Here is a 20,827-nt window from a genome sequence, read left to right on the forward strand (position 1 = left end):
TTAAGCTACTGGTTTTTTAAATTTACATATATATAAATACATCTCTGGGAGGACCTCCCCCACCCTCACCCTGCGTGGCGACATTCTCGTTTCCAATCTGGGTCTACTTCTTCTTTCTGCAGCATTTTTGACCTCTGTTAGAACATCGACCTATTTGTTCTTCCTTTCCAAGGCAGTTGAGTATGGCACACCGGCCGCCTCTTACTCTGCAGAAAAACCTTCGGAGGCTTTTTGGGATGAATGTGTCCCCTGTAAGAGGAAAAGAAAAGAATACTTTAGGAAAAGAGGGCTAGAAAGGCATTGGGTCTAGCAAACTGGGCATCACTGAATTAGTTTCGTTTTGCGTTTGTTTCTCTTTTCCTATAAAACCACAAGTAAAGTTAAAGGAGATGTAAGCAGGAAGCAAACAAAAGTCTCTCTGGGCTTCACCTCAGCTGTGAACACACAGTGGCCTGGTCTCTAAGCCTCCCATAGGAACTGAGGATTGAAGCTACCATCGTCCCTAGTACCAAGCAGCCCAAGTGTGTGTCTCTCTCTCTGCCTCCAACCACAAAGCCCACTGAAATAGATATCTGTGGGCTTGGGTACCAGACTAAACTGTTCATTTCTGTCAGAATTGAAATTTCACATCAGCTTTCTCTGGTCTCATTAATACTATTCCAGCGATGAGATGGGGGAAGGTCGGCATCCGTGGCAGCAGTTAGTCTTTGAAGAGTGCTACAGGACAGACGCAGAAGCCTGCTTTAAGGCTCTTACTGACTATGGTTGGAAGAAACCATTGGCCATGTTTGTTTTTCCTTCAACAAATCCACCTGACTTCATGCTCACCCAGAAGAGCAGAGGAGATCAGACTAAATTGCATGTTATGAACCCTTCCCACCCTGTCTTTCCCAACGCCTCTTACCTGGAGCAGGCACCAAGAACAAGATGAGGAAAACAAATAGCAGATAATGAAGCCTCATAGCTGACTGCTTCCCAACAAGCCGAGATTGAGCCAGGACATGTGCCTCTCCACCTATATAACAAGGTAATCCATGATTACAACTCTTGTAATGTCACTGTGATGACAGTATGACATATTTCCTGATGTGTCTGTCCAGTATCTCTCACCGCAAAGAACACACCCATACACCCAGAAGCTCACAAGCCTAATGGGTGTAGTCAAGCTTGTTGGAACTCTCTTGAGATCATCGAGTCCCTGGGCATATTTCCAGATCAGTTTCTGACTGTGGGTACAGATAGAACTGGTATGGACAAAATATTTCTTTTTAGGAATAGCCCCCAGGACATGTAGCTTGGGACTGAATTGCCTCTTGAATGCAATCTTGTGATTTCTGTAGCTATCTAAAAGCCCAAAAGAGACTTGAGAGTCTTCTGTGAATCAAATCAATTAAGCTTTGGGCATATTCAGAATTGAGAGACAGAACTAGAATTTAGGTAGTAAAGACAAGAGGAAACTTGGACTGTATTGAAAAGTCTTTGCTATAGGAGTAAAACCTGTCTTGTATTTCATCATTGTTTGAAAACTACCTAGATTCGGGAGTTGGGTTGTTTCATTTTGAGAGAGAGAGAGACAGAGACAGAGACAGAGAGACAGAGGGACAGAGAGACAGAGGGAGAGAGAGATACAGAGACAGAGAGACAGAGGGACAGAGGGACAGAGAGACGGAGGGAGAAAGAGAGAGACAGAGAGACAGAGACACAGAGAGACAGAGGGAGAGAGAGATACAGAGACAGAGGGACAGAGGGACAGAGAGACGGAGGGAGGAAAGAGAGAGACAGAGACACAGAGAGATGGAGGGAGAGAGAGATAGAGACAGAGAGACAGAGGGACAGAGGGACAGAGAGATGGAGGGAGAAAGAGAGAGAGAGAGAGAACCATAGTAATACATATGCATCTTCTTTCAGTACTGGAGAGGCTAACAAAGACACTGAAGAAGACTTCTAGGTATTCTTTACCCATGGGCTTTTAAAGAAGGCCAGGGTTCAGTTAATTCAACTAGGCATCAACTCAGTAGCTGAAGAGTCAATAGATTCTTGACTAACACACATGAATGTTGAGGAATCCTATTACCATTTTATGTTCATTGATAATCTATTCAATCAGGTGATCACGTCATTGCAGAGATCCCAGCTGTTGCAATGTGTCAATGCAACTGTAGTGGATCCAGGGTCTTGGGTGTGTTGGTTCTAGGATGGAATGCGTACAAATACCTTGGATACTTGGAATGGGAAGAAGGACAGAGCTTGGTTTCTTCTCTCAGGGATCTTAAGGTGGGCTACAGCCTCTAAGCTGATGCTGATGTTCAACTATAGCATAGGTGCTGAGAGGTAAGAATAGCACATACTCAAGCACAAGGCTGTACCAGTGTACAAACTAGTGACAAGCTGAGGAGTGAAGTCACATCTGTAGATATAGGAATATTTTAGGAATACTTAGGAGCTATAGACAAATGTCTTTAAAATCTAGTTTTCCTCTTACATAGTGGATACCCCACCTTCATCTTCTCTCTCTGACTCTCTCACCCTGATATAGTGGGTGAAGAATAATATCAGTGTTTAAGCCATAAAGCCTTTGGTGTGTATTCCCACATACAAGATACAAAACCTCCGAAAAGCCTTTGGTCTGACGATGACACAGCCTGTAGAGACAGTGGGGAACATTTTGAAATGGAGGAAGTAGATGAGTGTGGAGCGGGTTGGGTGTTGGCTTGGCAGCATACTATACCTTGTATATTACGAAAGACATGGGGACTACCCTGGGTGTCAGAGAATGACCAGCTCTCAACCATGTGTCACTGGGCCACCCTACCACTCCACTAAAAGTGGAGGTAACTCACTTTTCCATGTGGAAAACAGATTCCACAGGTGATCCTTTGGCTATGGCATGGGCCCTTGAAGGCTGAGAGGCCGTTCTAAGGTGCCACCATTGTCTCAGAGGAGGTTCATCAGGAACAGAAGTCACTTTGCCTTGTTAACTCCCTTACAAGTTCTGTTTGTTCTGCTTTGAGTATTCCTGTGGTCTCATATCTCTCAATGACATCTTGGCTGGGCTGGAAGCTTTAGAAGATACTGTCTTCTCTTTAAGGCAAATTTGGAAAGTGAACTCACAATAGCAGAGGCAGATTAGGGAAAGCATGAGGTTTCACACTGGGTAACTGAGTTTTGTGACAACACCAGGCTATATGAACCAACAGTCTGTGTCATCATCAGACTAAAGACTTTTCAGAGGTTTTATATCTTGTATGTAGGGATACACACTAAAGGCTCTATGGCATAAACACCCCTGAATTTTGAACACATATTATTCTTCAACCACTATATCAGGGTGAGAGAAGCAGAGTGAGAAGGTGAGGGTGGAGTGTCCAAAGCAAGGATAAAAATTTACCACAAAGGATCCCTGGCTCATCCTGAGTCATAGGACTCACGTTATGGTAACAGTGCAGACAGTCACACAGGCATGATTTGTCCCCAGAAGCAAGATCACAGAGGTGGGAAGTGCACAAGCATTTGGGGAAATGGTGAGTAGTGGCCAAGATTTAAAACAAGTCTGTATTTGATTTAGTTAACGAAATTCTTATCTAACTGATAATTCCTTACATGAAGTCAGAGGAGATAGCCTGGAACACAATTTAGCTAGTGAATCTTTAGGAAGGAAGGGAGGAAGGAAGGAAGGAAGGAAGGAAGGAAGGAAGAAAGAAAGAAAGAAAGAAAGAAAGAAAGAAAGAAAGAAAGAGAGAGAGAAAGAGAGAAAGAAAGAAAGAAGAAAAAAGAAAAAAGAAAAAATCCATTTACTATTGGAGCTTGACCACCGTGTGATGTTCTACTCAACCTAGAAACATTCACTGGGTCTGGAACATTCTGTCCTCTGGTCCTCATAGCAAAGACATGGTCCAGAGAAGAGTCTCACAGCTTAAGAATCTCTGTTAGGGATAACAACCCTACACAGGCAGGGCAGAGCCCCTAGCTCTTGTTAAGGATGTGGTCTATGCCATTCATATGATGTAGTCTCACAGGGAGTCAAGGAGGCTCAGGCTTGGTAGAATACTGCCGTTTCTCTCTACTATCACTTCTGATCCTTTTCTACAAGCGTTCACGCATTAATCTGAAGAACTGATGCTTTCAGGGTGGCGCACTTGGTATTGAGGGCTTTTTACTCAAGGGAGGCTATTTTCTTCTACTCTTAGCATTCCTTCATTGCCTGTAGTTCTTGGTCTCAGGTTGGATCCCCGTGAGATTTTTTTCCCTTGCGTGTTAGCATGTGTGTTGGTGTTGCCTTTCTTCAGGTCTTGTTTGGGTAGCTATGTTGTTGAGAAGTCATTGATATAACTTCTCTGTTCTTTCTAGAGCAGAGATTATGCTTAAGGTAAGGGCCTCCTTCCGCATTTCCATGCACCCACGGCATCCTACTCTGACGTCTAGCAGACACGTGCGCTGCTTGGCGTTCGAATGAGAGAGAAGATTCATAGAACTCAGCTACATTCGCACAGGTCACCAACTCCACAGATTGCCCGGTCAGGCAATTGACCTCCGTGGCTGTCTTTCCAGAAAGCGTTGTGCTTAACTTCTATTATTGCCTGAACAAGAAACTACAGGAAGAACAGGGAAAACCAAAACTGCACGGAGATATAGGGCCTCCGGGGACTACAGGGAGTAGAATCTGAAGACTGTGTTGTCCAGAGGTCAAGGCTTAAGCCAGTGAACACTATGTAGAGAGACCAGATAGGCACACTCAATTTTGTTTCTATCAGGAGAAAGAAATTAGTGTCCCCCTGAATTAATGAAGTAAGGAAATGGTTAACTCACAGGGCACAATTTTGAGAAAAGACGAAAAGGGACATACAGGCTTCTAAAAGTTGGTGCCTCCTGCTTGTTCACTGGCCAGGACTTGTGATCAAGATGAGAGAGTGGAAGTCTGCCCCCTAGAAAAGGGATAGGGCGTGCATGATTCGAAATCCTGGGAGATGAACTGACAACAAACCCCAGATTCATGCTGCAGCAGCCGGTTATGCCCTGTGTTTCCTGCAACAGTGGAAGGAACAGGGTCCTACTGACAGATTCTGGAATACAGAAGCCTGTGTGAATGTCAGAGACCCTTGATGTGTGCATAAAGAACAGATACATCAGGGAAGCCCTGCCCAGGCACCCAGGATTCCCCACTCTTAGTATAAGCAGCTGGTCCTGAACGCACCCACAGCCTGGCTGCATTTCCTAGCACTGTTTCTTCCTATGTGGTTTAGCGTAATGGGGCCAGAGCCCACCATTGTTTCCCAGTTAAATCTCATATGATATTGCTCAAAAAAAATATTTTCTTACTCATTCTTAATTCTGTTTGTCTCAGAGAATAATCTTCTTTTGCTCCATTGCTTATTCACTAAATTCCCTCCCTCCCCATCTCTCTGCATCTATAGAGACCTTTATGAATTAGCATATGCATAAACTTACCACATACTCACCCAATTACCTACCATAAACCTACATTTTCCTGGCATCTGTCTTAATAAACCATCCAAATTTTCCTTGTAAACTTCAACAGCGTTTTTACATGTTCAATCCAGTGGCTTTTATTTTATTTTTTATTTTTTTGCCTAAGTTGGTCTCTTTACATCATATGACCTATGGGGTATATTCATGCCTGAAGCCACCCCTCTACTTCAACACCCAGAAAACATTTAACGCACCCTCTCTTGGACCTCAGGAACTGAAGCTGTACAAGCACCAAACATAAATTGTATTCAGTATTTGGGATTTCATCACTATTCCATCACTATTTCCAAGTTGGATGGTAGAAAACCCTCAGAGATTGATGTGCTGAAGCAATACACTTTCCATTTTCTCCAGCCCTGGTTGCTGTTTTTAATTCTAACTGGGCTGTCTCCTCTTTCTCCTATCCCCAATCTTGATACAATCTTTAAGGATTTGGCAATCCTCTTCTCCTTCCTCCGGGTCTTGTCATCTTTGCCAATCTTTATCAAGTACACACTTATACACCATATGCAATGCTAAGCAACATAAATGTCTTGATTCCCTTGGAATCAGTCAGCAGCTTGATAAAGTTGTGCGTATTTTACAGATAAGTAAACGAAGGCTTAGAGAAGATGATAAAAATACTCCACACTCTCAATTAGAGATGAGGTTTTTCCTCTCCTTCACCTCTTATTACCACTCACAATATTGGCATATGGTAGAGACTGTTACCCAGTGGTAGAGACTGTTTTCCAACTTTTCTGACTAGATTCCATACCTAGTGATGATCAGCAGTTCGGTATCTGGTGACTCTCTTTTACTTCAGCTAGTGGTAGATCCTTTGTTCTTCTCTCTCTCTCTCTCTCTCTCTCTCTCTCTCTCTCTCTCTCTCTCTCTCTGTGTGTGTGTGTGTGTGTGTGTGTGTGTGTGTGTGTGTGTGTGTGTGTGTGTGAATAACACCTGCACTCTGCCAGTTTTCTTGGTTATGGAACCTGGAATTTCAAACCCTTTTTGAAATCCTTCTTATTTTCTTATTGTTCAAATGCAGACAGTTACTGTATCCATATGACTATTTCTACATGGTGGTTTGCACAATCTTCACAGCCTGTCCGAAAGATCAAGTGTTAATCACCCCACTATCATGATTAAAAGGGACCCCTTGGTACTGTGTGCTGACTCAGAGCACAGCTTGTATGGCAACCGGACCTTTTGCCAATTTCACAGTGCATATGGTATGTTGCTTGTAACCATTTCGGATAATCTGTATGAGAAAGTAAAGCCTTAAGTCCTGTTTTTCCCCTTACTCTTTGAAATTCAGGAACATTTTAAACCCCAGATACTCCAAGACAAATATTATTAAGAACAACTAATTCCTGGAATGGGGAGAGGTGGGGGGAGTAAATGACAGTACCTTAATCAGATAATGAAAAAAAATCACACAGAATATTTACATACATCAGGTAAGTTTATAGGTAAACAGATAGAGCAGGCGGGCTAGATGGTTGTAGAAATGAAGACCAAGCAAATCAAGAAGTTGTCATATCCCAATGCCAATTCAATAAACACATGAACATGAGAGTTGGAGTCATTTGGAAGGAAGAAGCTTGAGTTAAGGAAGTAATGAAAGGAAGAGGGCTATGAAGACTGCCTGGCTTCTGTTCTCGATGCAGGAAGATGAGTGTAGGGAGCACTGCTTACAGTAAGCGCTGGAGAAATCAGGATGTCAATCAAGCAATGGAAGGAGATGAATGGCGCCTGGTCACCTGGTTGGCTGGAGTGGATGTTGTCTGACAACCCCGAGATCTTTTTGCTATTCTTTGAAGCCAGCCTTCCTAAATCTTCCAATATTCTGAGCATTGTTCAGGCCCTGATCCTGAGCTTCTGTCTCTCAGTGAATAGAAACCATCTTTACGAGAGCCGTCCTGTACTTTGCATCCACATCACAAATCTTCCCTTCCTCGACCCTCGCCCTGAGCCCTGTTCATCAACCGATAAAACTCATTCTTATTGTAAAGCTCATAGGCACTTTGCTACTTTACTAGGAAGTTTCTTGGTAGCTATGCCTAAAAGTCTTGCTATGAAAGACCGAAGTTTGACTGTGTTTTAAATGCGTAAGAGCATTAAACCATAGGATCCAGTTTGACTGATCAAGTCCAGCTGTACCAAGTTTTCATTCTCATCTCCTCAAGTTTTGTTTCCCTGCCAGCCATGATACCCGCTGGGACTCCATAACAGATGAGACTACCCTTAAGGAGGAGAATTAGGGTGACACTTGGCAAATAGTAACAGAAGGCATGACCCCAAGAGAGAGAGCCAGGAGGAAGATGCCCTCCGTTTTTGTTGTTTGATAATGACACTCACATAGAATGTTTTTTGATCAACTCTGTCCCCATCCCCGCACTATAATTCATGTTCCTTTTTTCAAAAGTCACAGAGTCCACTAAATGGATAAACGGCCATCTACTGGAGCACGTATATTCTCTTCCGTACCCCAACCCTGCAGATAACTGGCACGCCTCCTCCGGTAGCCATCAACTGCCAATAGCGAGGTGGAACTTAGTGACTGCCTCCCAGGCGCATGCTGAGATTTTTGTCTGGTTTGGTCTTACACAGTCTTTCTGTATGCAGTCACAGCCGCTTTTAACATGCTCGAACTAGTTTAAGAATTTGAAACTTAGCAATGATATAGGCATGACTGTCATAGTTTCCAAAATCACATCCAGTCCCCAGGGGCGGCCTATTGATCCTTAAGAATGAAATCAATAATACATCAAATTCTATAAAAGGTTGACCCAAGGACATTTTTCTTTATATCTACTAGGGATCGGATCATGCCCAGGGGGACGGAGGCATAATGGTGCCTTTTTTATCTCAGATTAGATCATCTAGCTGCACTAAACAACACAACCCTAGAGAGACCCCACCATAGAGCAAGTTTTGCCAACAGCGTACACATCCGTCAAAAGAAGGCAGGAGATTTAAAGGCATAAATTTGTCTTATACAATGATCTTGAAGTCAACTCATTAGTAGGCTGGGGACTGGGATCAAGAAAATCATGTATTCAAAGGCAAAAGGTGGGACCCCAGAGATTATTTTTATTCATTTTTTAATGTTTTAGTGGAAACAGAATTATATAACTTTCCCCTTGGCCTTCCTACCTCCAGCTCCTCCAAGCTACCTTTCCTTGAATCCCGCTCTCAGATTGACAGCTTCTTTTTATTTGACTATTGCTATTATTATGTACATGTGCCTATGTATCGTGTTTATGTATGTGTGCACACCAGCATACGTGAATGCAGCTCTCTGAATCTGTTTTTGTTGGTGGTGTGTATGTAGTCTCAAGACTGACCACTCTGCTTTTTAATTAACTCATAAAGAGGTGCATCTCTCAGAGAGGTTAATTCTGAGGTCATTAGTTGCCTGCAGTTTTGTCTAGTGGAGAGACCCCAAGAGAAGTTCTTCCTTACTGATTTATGAAAGCTGATTTTGTACCCTACTCTTTTGCTGAAATTGTTGGCTGTTTCTACAAGTTTCCCCATGAAAATTTTAGAATCTCTTAGGTATAATATATGTCATATCATCTGCTTCTTGTTTTCCTATTCATATCCTCAGGGGTTATTTTTAATAGGATGTCTGACATAGTCATGTAATTAGAACTGGTTATTAAAATGAACTTATTGGCTAATGGTGTAACGGGCAGGGGCAATGCATTGACTGTTTATGATGGCTGGTACCCAACAGAGCTGGGATTATATACCCAGCACCGTGGTAGCTGGAACTTTCTTTTTAATTTGAACTTAAAGGCATTTTTTTCTGACCGAAATGATGTGAAGATAGCATTATAATATGTATTGCAAGAAGAATGAAACTATAGTTTTGAGCTCAAATTTGGAGGCCAAGCCATCTGACTCACATTCTAAAAATCCCCCTTTACTACCTGCATTCCCCTTTTGTTTTTACACCCTTCCAGTCGCTCATTCTTCTTAATGGAAAGTCCAGTGGCTGTAAGTGGTAAAATATGAATGAAAGAGATTTAGGAACTGAAGACATGGACATGCCCCGCATATTCAATAGACCACAGAGCAATTCTGGTTTTGAGAGCTTACAGCTAACCCCTTACGGAAGTGCAGGCAGGCTGTGGAATCTTGGATGCTGGCCTCTCAACCTAGAGATGGCCTGTCTTCTGCATTCTTCACAGTTTAGCAATTTCGGCCACTAGGAATCTGCATGTCTTCTCTACCAAGGCGAGACAGTAAAGGCTTTTAGGTTTTGCTGGCCACACAACTTCTATTGTGACTGCTCGGCTTTACGGGTATAATGCAAAATTTATCAGAAGCAAGAAGCCAACCCTTATGGCTCTGTTTCAATAAAGCAGCATCTACATAAACAGGTGGCATCGGAACTTAGCTGCTGGGGTTGTAGCTTGCTGAACTCTGGCATACAGTTTCCACGATGGCTTCAGTTGCCTTGCCACCTGATATCCATACTATGTACTCTGTTCCTTTATTCAGGTGCTGGCCTCACTGAAACTTTCTTGCTTGAGTTCTAAGTTCAATCCCCAGCACCCACATAAAAGGTAGGGAGAGTGGCACATGCCTGTAACCAACCAATCCCAGTGCTAGGGGTCTTCTGTGTGTCAGAGTGATGAGTTACCCAGACCCTCAGACATGCCAGCACGCAAAACCGTGTTTTAGCTTTTCTCCAAAAATCTACTGGGGTCTGCCTTTTAAGGAGAATCCGTGGGGTGGGAACCGATAATCTGGCATCCTTCTTAAGCTCTGCCCATTTTTCACACCAACAGTAGCATGAGGGTGCTTCGGAGCTCCCCTTATCACGAAGAGACAGGCTCTACCCAAAGGGAAAAAGCCTTTACGCTTGTTTTTATTTCTATATATTATCTCTCCACACATTTTATTTCAATTTAGTTATGTAACTAAGGTGTTAGATTGTTTTTCATGCCCTACATTTTATTTACTGTTTTATGAATGTCTGAAATTACCTCTGTTCACCTTCCCCTGGGGAGATGCAACCATTTCACTGACTCCTAACCGGACAAATCAACGTCACCACCTCAAATACAAGGAGAGAACAAACAGTGTGTCTTTTTTTTTTTTATTAACTTGAGTATTTCTTATATACATTTCGAGTGTTATTCCCTTTCCCGGTTTCCGGGCAAACATCCCCCTCCCCCCTCCCCTTCCTTATGGGTATTCCCCTCCCAACCCTCCCCCCATTGCCGCCCTCCCCCCATAGACTAGTTCACTGTGGGTTCAGTCTTAGCAGGACCCAGGGCTTCCCCTTCCACTGGTGCTCTTACTAGGATATTCATTGCTACCTATGGGGTCAGAGTCCAGGGTCAGTCCATGTATAGTCTTTAGGTAGTGGCTTAGTCCCTGGAAGCTCTGGTTGCTTGGCATTGTTGTACTTTTGGGGTCTCGAGCCCCTTCAAGCTCTTCCAGTTCTTTCTCTGATTCCTTCAATAGGGGACCTATTCTCAGTTCAGTGGTTTGCTGCTGGCATTCGCCTCTATATTTGCTGTATTCTGGCTGTGTCTCTCAGGAGCGATCTACATCCGGCTCCTGTCGGTCTGCACTTCTTTGCTTCATCCATCTTGTCTAATTGGGTGGCTGTATATGTATGGGCCACATGTGGGGCAGGCTCTGAATGGGTGTTCCTTCAGTCTCTGTTTTAATCTTTGCCTCTCCCTTCCCTGCCAAGGGTATTCTTTTTCCTCATTTAAAGAAGGAGTGAAGCATTCACATTTTGATCATCCCAAACAGTGTGTCTTAAGTGTCCCTGCAGATTTAAGGTGGAATGAGGAAGATACCAAGGACATTTTCCAGGCTCTGGGAAATGAGGAATGGCTTAGCAGTGAGGGAACTATTCCCTCGTCATCGCCATCCTCATTACAACTGCACTACCCTGAAAGGCAAGCACCCATCCTGAAGAGTGATACAGTCTGCCCAGCATGAATATGAATGATATAAAGAGATGAGATTAGCCAGAAAGCACATAGGAGGGAGCCTGCGGTGTTGGACCAATGCTATTCTATCAGAGTGCCATCGAAATCTCAGTTGCATCATGCTCATCCTCCCTGACCCAGGCTATACACCCACAACTGTCCTGCTGCTCTCCGTGGAGAGTGGTACAGTCTGGTCATTTAAAAGAGTCTTCAGAGAGTCACTCCTGAATAGAGTCAGAAGTGGAATTTCCTGGAGTAAATGGGAGAAAGAAAATGGAGCAGGAGGATAGCTTTGGGGTAAGAGACGGAGCCTGGGACCCATTTAGACACCACTTGGAAAACCAGCCTGTCAGAGGGCTCGGGCAGGAGTATTTTCTTTTAGAATCCAAAGAAATTGTAAATATGCTTGACTTCAGCATTTTACTGTCTCTAAGGAAAGACTGGAGACATTTCTGTTTGTACCTGACGTGTCCCGGGCAGGCGTGTTAGGGAGTTTGAGGACCTGAGCCACACCTGTTGCATAGGTCAGATCCCAGTGAAGGGCACTGGGAATAATAGTAATTTTCAAAGCCCCAAAGATAGGATGAGCATCGTAGCATTGGAGGACGTTGATACCTAGAGGGTGAGGACACCTGAGTGGTGGACAGACAAGCCTTGCCTAGTAACTGACAGGAAGAATCGTTGTCCTTCCAGCCTCCTCCCCGTGACACCGCGGGGAGGGCCACAGTGAAACGAGGCACTTTCTGGTTCCTATGTTTATGCTCGGCTGTGACGTGCGCCGCACCTAGCCTCAAGCATTACAGAGCAGCCAACTGAGGGAGTCATCATGACTCTCGGCTTCCAACTGGTTTGGCAAATGTGGATTCCAGGAAGCCCTGGCTTGACTCATCAATACCTTCCCTCCACTGGGAAAGGCCCGGATGTACACTGTCTCACGGTGCTCATCTGTGTCCAGGTTGCTACCATCCACAGGGCTTTCCTCACCTTAGGGGGTGGCACGCGTGGGAAAGGAGTGGGAAGGAGAGATACTTCCTCTACGGAGGAAGAAGGCAGAGGAACACGATGACCCAGAGATGTTTCCTTCGAGGACTTCCATAGTAACCTGTACCCTGGTCCACCAGAGACTAGGAGCATTTCCTCCTTAGCTGTTCCTCCCTCCCATTGGCTGCCCTGCCATCTGGTCTGGTAGTCATTACTTCTTTCTTACGTTCCCTCATCCTGCTGCTGGGGAATGAGCCAACAAGAACACAGGAAGGACAACCGGCTCTTCTTGACCCCTCCCATGTTCTGGACGGTCTTGTCTATCTGGATGCCAGTCTGGTGTGTGTACAGTGTGTGTGTGTGTGCGCGCGCGCATGTGCATGTGCATGTTCGTGCGTGCGTGCGCGCGCGCGTGTGTGTGTGTAACTCCCATTGTTTCTTTTCTTCCTCACTTCCTTTCCTCTCTTCTCCCTTTCTCTGCCTTTCCCTCTCCTCCCCTCTCCTCCTTTCTTTCTTGCATCTCCTTCTCTGCTTCCCTTTCTTTCTTCTGCCCAAAAATATAAAACATTGCCCAATTTAGGTGGCAACTGGGCCAAGGTGGTAGATAGCTGCTTATGGTATATGCCACCACGGAGGAAGGAGGTTAAGGAGGCTGTCTGGCCAATGCATTGTGAAGTTAGGGAGTACAGTGGGCGTGGGAAACAGAGGCACAAAATCTGGGTAATAAACAGTATGGAAAGTTAAGAAATCTAAAAATGTTTTGAGCTGCTTAAAGAACTGAAAAAAAGAAAACTGAAGGGGAACTTATGTATAACTGCTGAAATGGATACTTAGGGAACCCCAAGACGTGAGAGACACAAGGGACCATGCCCTTCTTGCCTGTGCTCCCCATTGCCTCCACACCTGTAGCAGGCATAAGCCAGAGGGTCTGTGCTTCAGTTCCTCTGTGTTGTTAAATAGAGACTTTCAAGCAACTGGCTCAAGCCCTCTTTGAAAGCTCACAAGATGGCTGCTTGTGTGAGTACGGGGGGGGGGGGGGGGGGGGTTGGGTTAAAATCACTTGCCAACCACTCCTGCTGCCAGGCAGTAACTGGAGAAATTCTCCAGTGTTCCCGTGCCACCTTGTGACCTGTTTGTTTCCCTCTTGTCTTCCAGGATAGGGCAAGAGTTCCTTGGCTCTTACTCGGAAGCATCTTGAGGTGACTTCCCAGACTCACTTCCAGCCTTGCAAATCCAGAAACACCCGCAGTATGGCAGAAATACCAAGGTCTTTTCACATACACCCACCAAAGAGCTACAGCAGGCTGCTCCCTTAATGCAGCGTGAACTGCTTTCCTGACTGAGACAGCCATCTCCCTGTCCCTGGGATCTGCGGCTGACTCATCTGTCCTCAGAGTCAGGCACATATATGAAACAGAATTCGCAGTTCACAGTCTTCCACTAATGTTTTGCCCCCAAAGATTATACAATCACCATCTGGGATGTTTCAGTCCTTCTAAGGAGGGGAACAAAATACTCACAGGAGGTAGAAGGTGGGGGGGACTTGGGAGGAAGGGGGAAGGGGGCAGGATCAGGTGTGGAAGGAGATGGGGACAATGTACAGAGGGTCAGGAAATTGGACAGAGGTGTGTAGCAATAGAGGGTGGGGAACTGGAAGTAGGCATCAGCAAGTCCCAGATGCAGGAGAGCAAGAGGCTCCCAGAACCCAACAGGGATGAGATTAGTTAAAATGCCCAACAAAGGGGAGGGAGAACCTATAGAGACCAAATCCAGAGTGAGGCAAGGCCTCCGGTTGGGGCATGGGGCTACCCACTCATCTCTACCCAGAATGCTCCTGCCTAAAGGAAATACGGGGACAAAGTGTGGAGCAGAATATGAAGGAAAGGCCATCCAGAGACTGGCCCAACCTGGGGATCCATCCCATATACAAACACCAAACCTAGACAGTATTGTGGATGCCAAGACGTTCTTGCTGACAGGAGCCTGATATAGCTGTCTCCTGAGAGGCTCTGCCAGAGCATGACAGATACAGAGGCGGATGCTCGAAGCCAAGCACTGGACTGAGCATGGGGACCCTAATGGAGGAGTTAGAGAAAGGACTGAAGGAGCTGAAGGGGTTTGCAACCCCATAGGAAGAACAACAATATCAACCAACCAGACCAGGGACTAAACCACCAACCAAAGAGGACACATGGCTCCAGCAGCATATGAGCAGAGGATGGCCTTATTGGGCACCAGTGGGAGGGGAGGCCCTTGGTCCTGTGAAGGCTCGATGCCCCCCGTGTAGGGGAATGCCAAGGCAATAAGGTGGGGGTGGGAGGGTGGGGGAGGAGCATCCTCATAGAAGCATGAGGAGGGGGGAGGGAGTTTGCAGAGGGGAAACTGGGAAAAGGCATAACATTTGAAATGTAAAGAAATAAAAAAGCCAATAAAAAATATATTTACTTGTAAAAATAATTTAAAAAATAAAATGAAATGAAAAATCTCTGGAGAGAAAGAGTACACATTATACACGTTGTACACAGACACCACAATCCCTATATTTCATGAGAAAATATGTCACGAGGGGCTGTCCATCTAAGTCCACCATTGACCTCCAAAGGGTCATAATTATATATATATGTCTTTCTTTCTGTCCTTCTGTCCTTCTTTCCTTCTTTCCTGGTTCCGTGTGTGTGTGTGTGTGTGTGTGTGTGTGTGTCTGTCTGTCTGTCTGTCTGTCTGTGTGTCTGTGTGTCTGTGTGTGTATGTGTGTGTGTCTGTGTGTCTGTGTGTCTCTGTGTATACGTGTCTGTGTATGTGTGTCTGTGTGTCTCTGTGTATACGTGTCTGTGTGTGTGTGTGTCTGTGAGTCTCTGTGTATACGTGTCTGTGTGTGTGTGTGTGTGTGTGTGTGTGTGTGTGTGTGTGTAGGGGGTGTTGTGAGTTGGTTTAGACAAGTGCATTCTCTCCAGTAATAGTGAGATTCAAACTGGGATTCTGCCCTTAACCATACAGAAAGCGTAGAATATCAACTCAACTATATGTCCTGAGCACCAGCTTGTCCAGTTACAAGTCACACATCTCAAGCTATGTCCGTTTTTTGTCCTGCAAAGAGCTAAAAGGTTTAGATTTTATTGTCACCTGTTGCAGCTACCTGGCTCAGCCAGTGTAAGGGGAAGACTAGAGAGAGCACAGAAATGAACGGGTGCGCTGCGTTCCGATGGTGAAAAATATGAGGTGTGTTAAATTGATTTCAACACACACTTTAATACGGTCACACTGAAAGTCTCTGACAGTTCAGATCTGAGCTTCTTCACGTCTCAAAACATCAAGACGGATTTTTTTTTTCTGTTTTAGGAACTGTCTCCACACAACAGGCCTACAAAAGTCTTCCGCTGCATAGAATCTGGTTCAGCAAGACCACACACTTCTCTTTCAAAGGAATTCAAGTCTCTGGAAGCTAGGAGGTCCTCCACAGTCCTCTGCCATTTTCTTCCCTCCGAGGGGAAGCAAATCTTTGTCAGTCCACAGACAGTGAATGGGTCTCTAAATTCCCGAGTCATCAGAGTGGCTGGAGGCCAGGGAACCTGCCAGGTCCCCACACTGATGGCTTTTGTTCCCTGTGGGTCATACGGAAACCACCACCCATGGACGCTCTGCTGACGGGAAGAGCGCTCTGTGAATTGTCAGGCTCGGCTGAAGCAAGCACGCTTCCTTGTGGGCAGGACACATGACAGCCTCCAACGGAGTCACCCACGGAGCAACCTATAGTCTAGTGTGAGCTGACACACACTGGGTGTCTCCCAGAAGCTCGAGTACCTGGCAGATTCACCTGGACGCCAGCCACCCCGATGACTCAGGAATTTAGGTGAAGGACGCTGCTAGGCTCACAACCCCTGAAGGTTAGCCACGGGACACAGATGGACTCTCAATTTGTTATCTGCAGATTTGGCTGGACACTACTCTCAAACAGGATATTAAATGGGAGGCTTTAATAAATATCCCAATGGATCAGTCCGAACTGAATTCTTTCTCATTCCCTAGAGTGGCCTAGAGTAAATGGCTAACCTGTGTAGCCCAGAGATAAAGACAGTACAGTTAGTACTAAGAAATCTAGGCTAGAAAGTGAAATTATTTCTGAATCCTGCAAAAATCCCTGGGATTTTCCTTCACCACGGGACCAGCTTCAGTGGAGAAAATAAATAAAATTAAAACCAAAACTAAAACCCTTCGGGGATTAGCAGTGGCGGCGCGCCCTCTTGTGGCTATTATTGGTATCGACGGGTGGTCCACCAGCATCAGGTTTGGTTGTGTTGTTTTGTTTTGTTTTGTGTTTTGTTTTTGTGGTCTCTAAAGACAGTCAGCATTCGTACTAGGCCAGGAGGACTGTTGAGGCCCAAATATGCTTTCGTTTAATAATACGACAGAACGTATGGTGGAGAAGAGGAGTGAATGCTGTCCTTGGCGCTCATTAGGCAGACTAAACGGAACCCTTCGGAGTCCAGGGGCACCTTTCACAGTAGAATGTTTACGTAGCATCTGTAGGGATCGAACAGTGTCCAGTACTGAATAATCCCGGTGTAGTGGTACAGACTTGTAGCCCCAGCTCTTGGTTGGTGGACACAGGAAGATCAGGAGTCCAAGGCCAGCCTGAACTACATGAAAAAGTGTCCAGAAAAATAAAACGTGTTGTCCAGTGAGTAACACAGTCTACGGTGTGAGTATGTAATATGACTTTATGAAATCCTTCTGGCCTGGCTCTCAACTGCTCTTGCTGCGTGTTTAGGATGTGTGGTGGAACGAGGAGAAGGGGAAGTTTTTCTCATCACTACTTGTGGAAATTCCCACCCAGAGCTGCTAGGGAAGTGGCATTCTGCCCTAAAAGTTGACAGTGTCCTGTGCTGGGACCTCGGATTTCTAGCCCAGCTTCTTCTAAGCTTGAGAAAGCATAGATCAGGAACACCCACCACCACCACCACCACCACCACCACCACCACCACCACCACCACCACCACCACCACCACCACCACCGGCCTCCGCTGGGAGGGAGGAGGGAGAAACCAGGCTCCTGATCCTCCTCTGATCTCACCGCTGGTTACCACTTCCGGTTTATTGTTGACACAGTTCCATTGAGCTTGGAGAGGCAACTCTCCTGCTGTGGACAGGAGTTTCACTACCTCAGAGCAGAGGCTGAACCTGGAGCCAGCGCCCTCCCCAGACAGGCGTTCACGTGTTCTACTCTCTATGGGGAGATGCTGTTGTCTGACGGAGGCTTCCTTCTGTGCAGTTCCAGGGATTATATTTAGAAAAAATAAATAACGAATACACTGAGAAGAGGCTGAAGGGTGGTTAAGCCAGAATGTCGAGTGTTGTCACTAGGTATGAGAATCCGGGAGGGAACCGGGAAGGAGTTTCCACTGGTTCATAAGCAGCAAAGTAGATTTAAGCAGTAACCGGAAACACAGAAAGAAAGGATTTTTATGTGCTCATCTAGAGAAAGCTTGACGTGATCTCTGATGCACCAGCACGTTTCCCTCAGTGAGCCTCTGCATCCCTCGCCTTCATTAACTCACTTCATTAATTCTTAGGTACCCGCCCCCACAGCAGAACGGCCTGCAGAGACGAACAGCAAACTCCTCGATGTTAGGGAATTCCACACCGTGGGCCTTGCAGAGCTTTAGGTGTTCAGCAGTGTGTTCTTTTAAAATAGCAGAGTGGGCCCGACGAGGTGGGTCAGCCAAGGAAACCCTTGGCTGTGGAGGTCTGGTGATAGGAGTTCCGGCCCAGCACCCATGGAGGAAGGAGGAAACTCATCCCCAAATCTTCTTGCCTCCATATATGCACATGGTATGAGCAGGTGTTCACACACACACACACACACACACACACACACACACACACACACACAAATTAAACATTTAAAGATAAAAGTAACAGAATGAACACTCTTACAGGCACATCAAGAATCCATAAATTTCTGATTTGTGGCAATTTGATTGGCCTCACTAGTTTTCGTTTGTTTGTTTATTTGTTTTCATTCTTCTTAAATCCCCGGAATGGCCGTGTTTAAACCTTATTATATTCTCTATGAGACGGCAAGGTCACCATGTTACTCAATTGAGATAACGTAAGAGAAAATGCTGAAACGCAACAAAGTGTTAAAGCATTACAGCGTGAGAAGACTCAGGAAAGGGAGCAGGGAAGAGAAGCTCGCACTGAGTTTGAGAGGACACAAGGCCAGTGAGCCAGCCATCCCTTTGAAAACAGCATTGAGAGCTGAGCTCGGTTTCTGCTCTACCCTCTCCGAGTGTGTAGGAGATGTTACTTATAAAGAAGAAAGGGTGAAGCAGAGCAATGAAGAACAACCCAGGAACTCCTCAAAGTCCTTTAAAATAAATAGCAAATCAACGCTTTTTTTTTTTTTTCAGTAAAATCCTTTCATGGGACCTTTGCCTCAGTGACAGATTTATTCAGCAAGTGTTTATTGAGCACGCACCATCAGCCACACATACTCAAAGCCTTTGGGGTGCTTCCAGGTCTCCAGCTTCCAAGAGCTTGCACCCCACATCTCAGATCTTCCAATGAGTCTTCTATCATCTGTTTTTAATGGAACTGGATACGCAGCATCTGTTCCAGGGGTCAGAGCAAATATCCCCCTTTCTCTCCCCAGAACGGCACATGAAGAGCCTACAGTGGCCCCGCTGCATGAAGCACACGGTGTTTCTGATTCCAGGTGGTATGTCCCCTGTGGAAACAACAGACTGAGATAAAACAGTGGCTCCAGCCCCCAGCCCCCAGCCCCCAGCCCCTCTCGAAGAATCTGCTCCACTCTTCCAGAGTTTCGGCGTCACTGAGATTTTCCTCCTTAGCTTTCAATAGCAACCATTTATATCTCGTGGTGTTTCGGGGATGGCATGACAGACTGAGTGTGAAGTCACCTAGCCCATTGCAGGCCAGGGCTCTGCAGCTGCCCAGAGATAGAGGTACATTGTGGAGTGGGGGAGTGGTATTTAAGAAAACAGAACAGGGGCTGGAAAGATGGCTCAGCGGTTAAGAGCACTGACTGCTCTTCCAGAGGTCCCGAGTTCAATTCCCAGCAACCACATGGTGGCTCACAACCATCTGTAATGGGATCTGACACCCTCTTCTGGTGTGTCTGAAGACAGTGACACTGTACTCACATACATAAAATAAATAAATTAAAAAAGAAAAAGAAAACAGAACAGAATAACAGGAGCTGGGTCTCAGGCCATAGAAAAGTTAGGAGCGGGTCTGTCTCAGCTCATGGTTGGGTTTTCACTCTTATGACTACAATAAGAAGAAGAAAGATAACAATGTGTCTTGTGTGTCCTTCTAAGTAAAACAATAAAACAAAACAAAAACAACTAGAGTCCCCCAAAAGAAAGCACCATGGGAAAGAGATGGTTAAAAAAAACCTTTTTAACAATGTTGCACACCCTGTGTTAAAAAGCAACAGCGGCCCAACCTATGCCTGTAACATTTAGGAAACTGGTCTCCTGCAATAGCCGGACTTCAGCTGGGGACTGATTTGTGATACTGTGTTCATCCGGTTTACCATGGTTGGGAAGGTTCATGGAGATGTGGGTGTAGTCCACCTTGACAGAACTGCCAGCAATTCAAGGCTTCAGGACCTGGACTCTAGCTTTCTTAAAGGAACCTATTTTTCTCTCATTTGAAAATTCATTTAAAGCATACATCTGGTGTTCTGTGGATGTAATGGGTAGGGAAGGGGCATAAATGTGAACACCTTCTCTGCTCACAGCGAGGCAGTAAAATTACACTTTTGACACAGGTACGGCTGTAATTCTGTCCTGAATAAACTCTCAAGTTACAATCAGACCTTCTTATTCACAATGGAGAATATAGGCCTCTGTGTCTCCGTGCTGTAAAATTTGCAACTCTTGACAAATGAACAAACAAAAAAAAATCAAAATAAAACCTCTTCGTTAGGAAAGTGGTCCGACCCTGAGCCCCAGAGTGGCCCACCATCTGTGCCCAATGTTGATACCTGGACACACCTCAATGTGGTCTACAAACCTAAAAGGGCATCCTGCCTTCTCCAGGGCTACTCAGAAGACATTTACCTGAGTTTCTTTGGACCAAGCAGAAGAAAACAGCAAAGAGTAACAAAACCTTCATGTTTTATGGCGCTCTCTCTGTGCAGGAAAGCAGATGTGACTGATGACTGGGTGACAGGTGGGAAGGGACAAACACAGAACCTTTATAGTTTTGGAGAATGCTACTCAGGAGTGAGTATATTTATCTGCTCTACTGAGCTAGGCTGTGGGCAGATGGTACCAGGTGATTTTTCTCTTTTTTTGCCTAAAAATAGACAGGCATTGTGGCATTCCCCAGAGGCAGAGGTTGGCCAATGTAGCATGTGAAACCTGAAAGGAAAGAAATTACCACTGGGG

At 45.4% G+C, this 20,827-nt stretch overlaps 2 protein-coding genes and 1 long non-coding RNA gene across 5 annotated transcripts; 1 reads left to right on the plus strand and 2 right to left on the minus strand.

The window, feature by feature from the left end:
• Defb14 (defensin beta 14) lies at window positions 1-3,777 on the minus strand. 3 transcript variants are annotated; one of them, XM_006253372.4, is made up of 3 exons: window positions 2,841-3,777; window positions 905-1,015; window positions 1-249 (listed from the first exon to the last, which is right to left on the minus strand). In XM_006253372.4, exons 2-3 carry the CDS (start codon window positions 960-962, stop codon window positions 104-106), a joined length of 204 nt encoding a protein of 67 aa, XP_006253434.1. In that variant the 5' UTR covers window positions 963-1,015; window positions 2,841-3,777; the 3' UTR covers window positions 1-103. The 3 variants fall into 3 exon arrangements, with proteins under 3 accessions (XP_006253434.1, XP_017455730.1, NP_001032593.1); XM_017600241.3 differs by lacking the exon at window positions 2,841-3,777 and adding an exon at window positions 2,075-2,193; NM_001037504.2 differs by lacking the exon at window positions 2,841-3,777 and having other exon boundaries at window positions 905-989.
• On the plus strand, window positions 2,207-16,618 carry LOC134482415 (uncharacterized). Its single transcript, XR_010058485.1, has 2 exons — window positions 2,207-2,331; window positions 15,750-16,618. It is a non-coding gene; the product is annotated as an uncharacterized LOC134482415 (long non-coding RNA).
• Window positions 16,619-18,863: 2,245 nt separating this feature from the next.
• Window positions 18,864-20,605, minus strand: Spag11a (sperm associated antigen 11A). Its single transcript, NM_145087.2, has 2 exons — window positions 20,498-20,605; window positions 18,864-19,137 (listed from the first exon to the last, which is right to left on the minus strand). Exons 1-2 carry the CDS (start codon window positions 20,550-20,552, stop codon window positions 18,986-18,988), a joined length of 207 nt encoding a protein of 68 aa, NP_659555.1. The 5' UTR covers window positions 20,553-20,605; the 3' UTR covers window positions 18,864-18,985.
• Window positions 20,606-20,827: the final 222 nt, after the last annotated feature.

The sequence above is a fragment of the Rattus norvegicus genome, chromosome 16 (genome assembly GCF_036323735.1).
Source record: "Rattus norvegicus strain BN/NHsdMcwi chromosome 16, GRCr8, whole genome shotgun sequence".
Taxonomy (NCBI): Eukaryota; Metazoa; Chordata; class Mammalia; order Rodentia; family Muridae; genus Rattus; species Rattus norvegicus.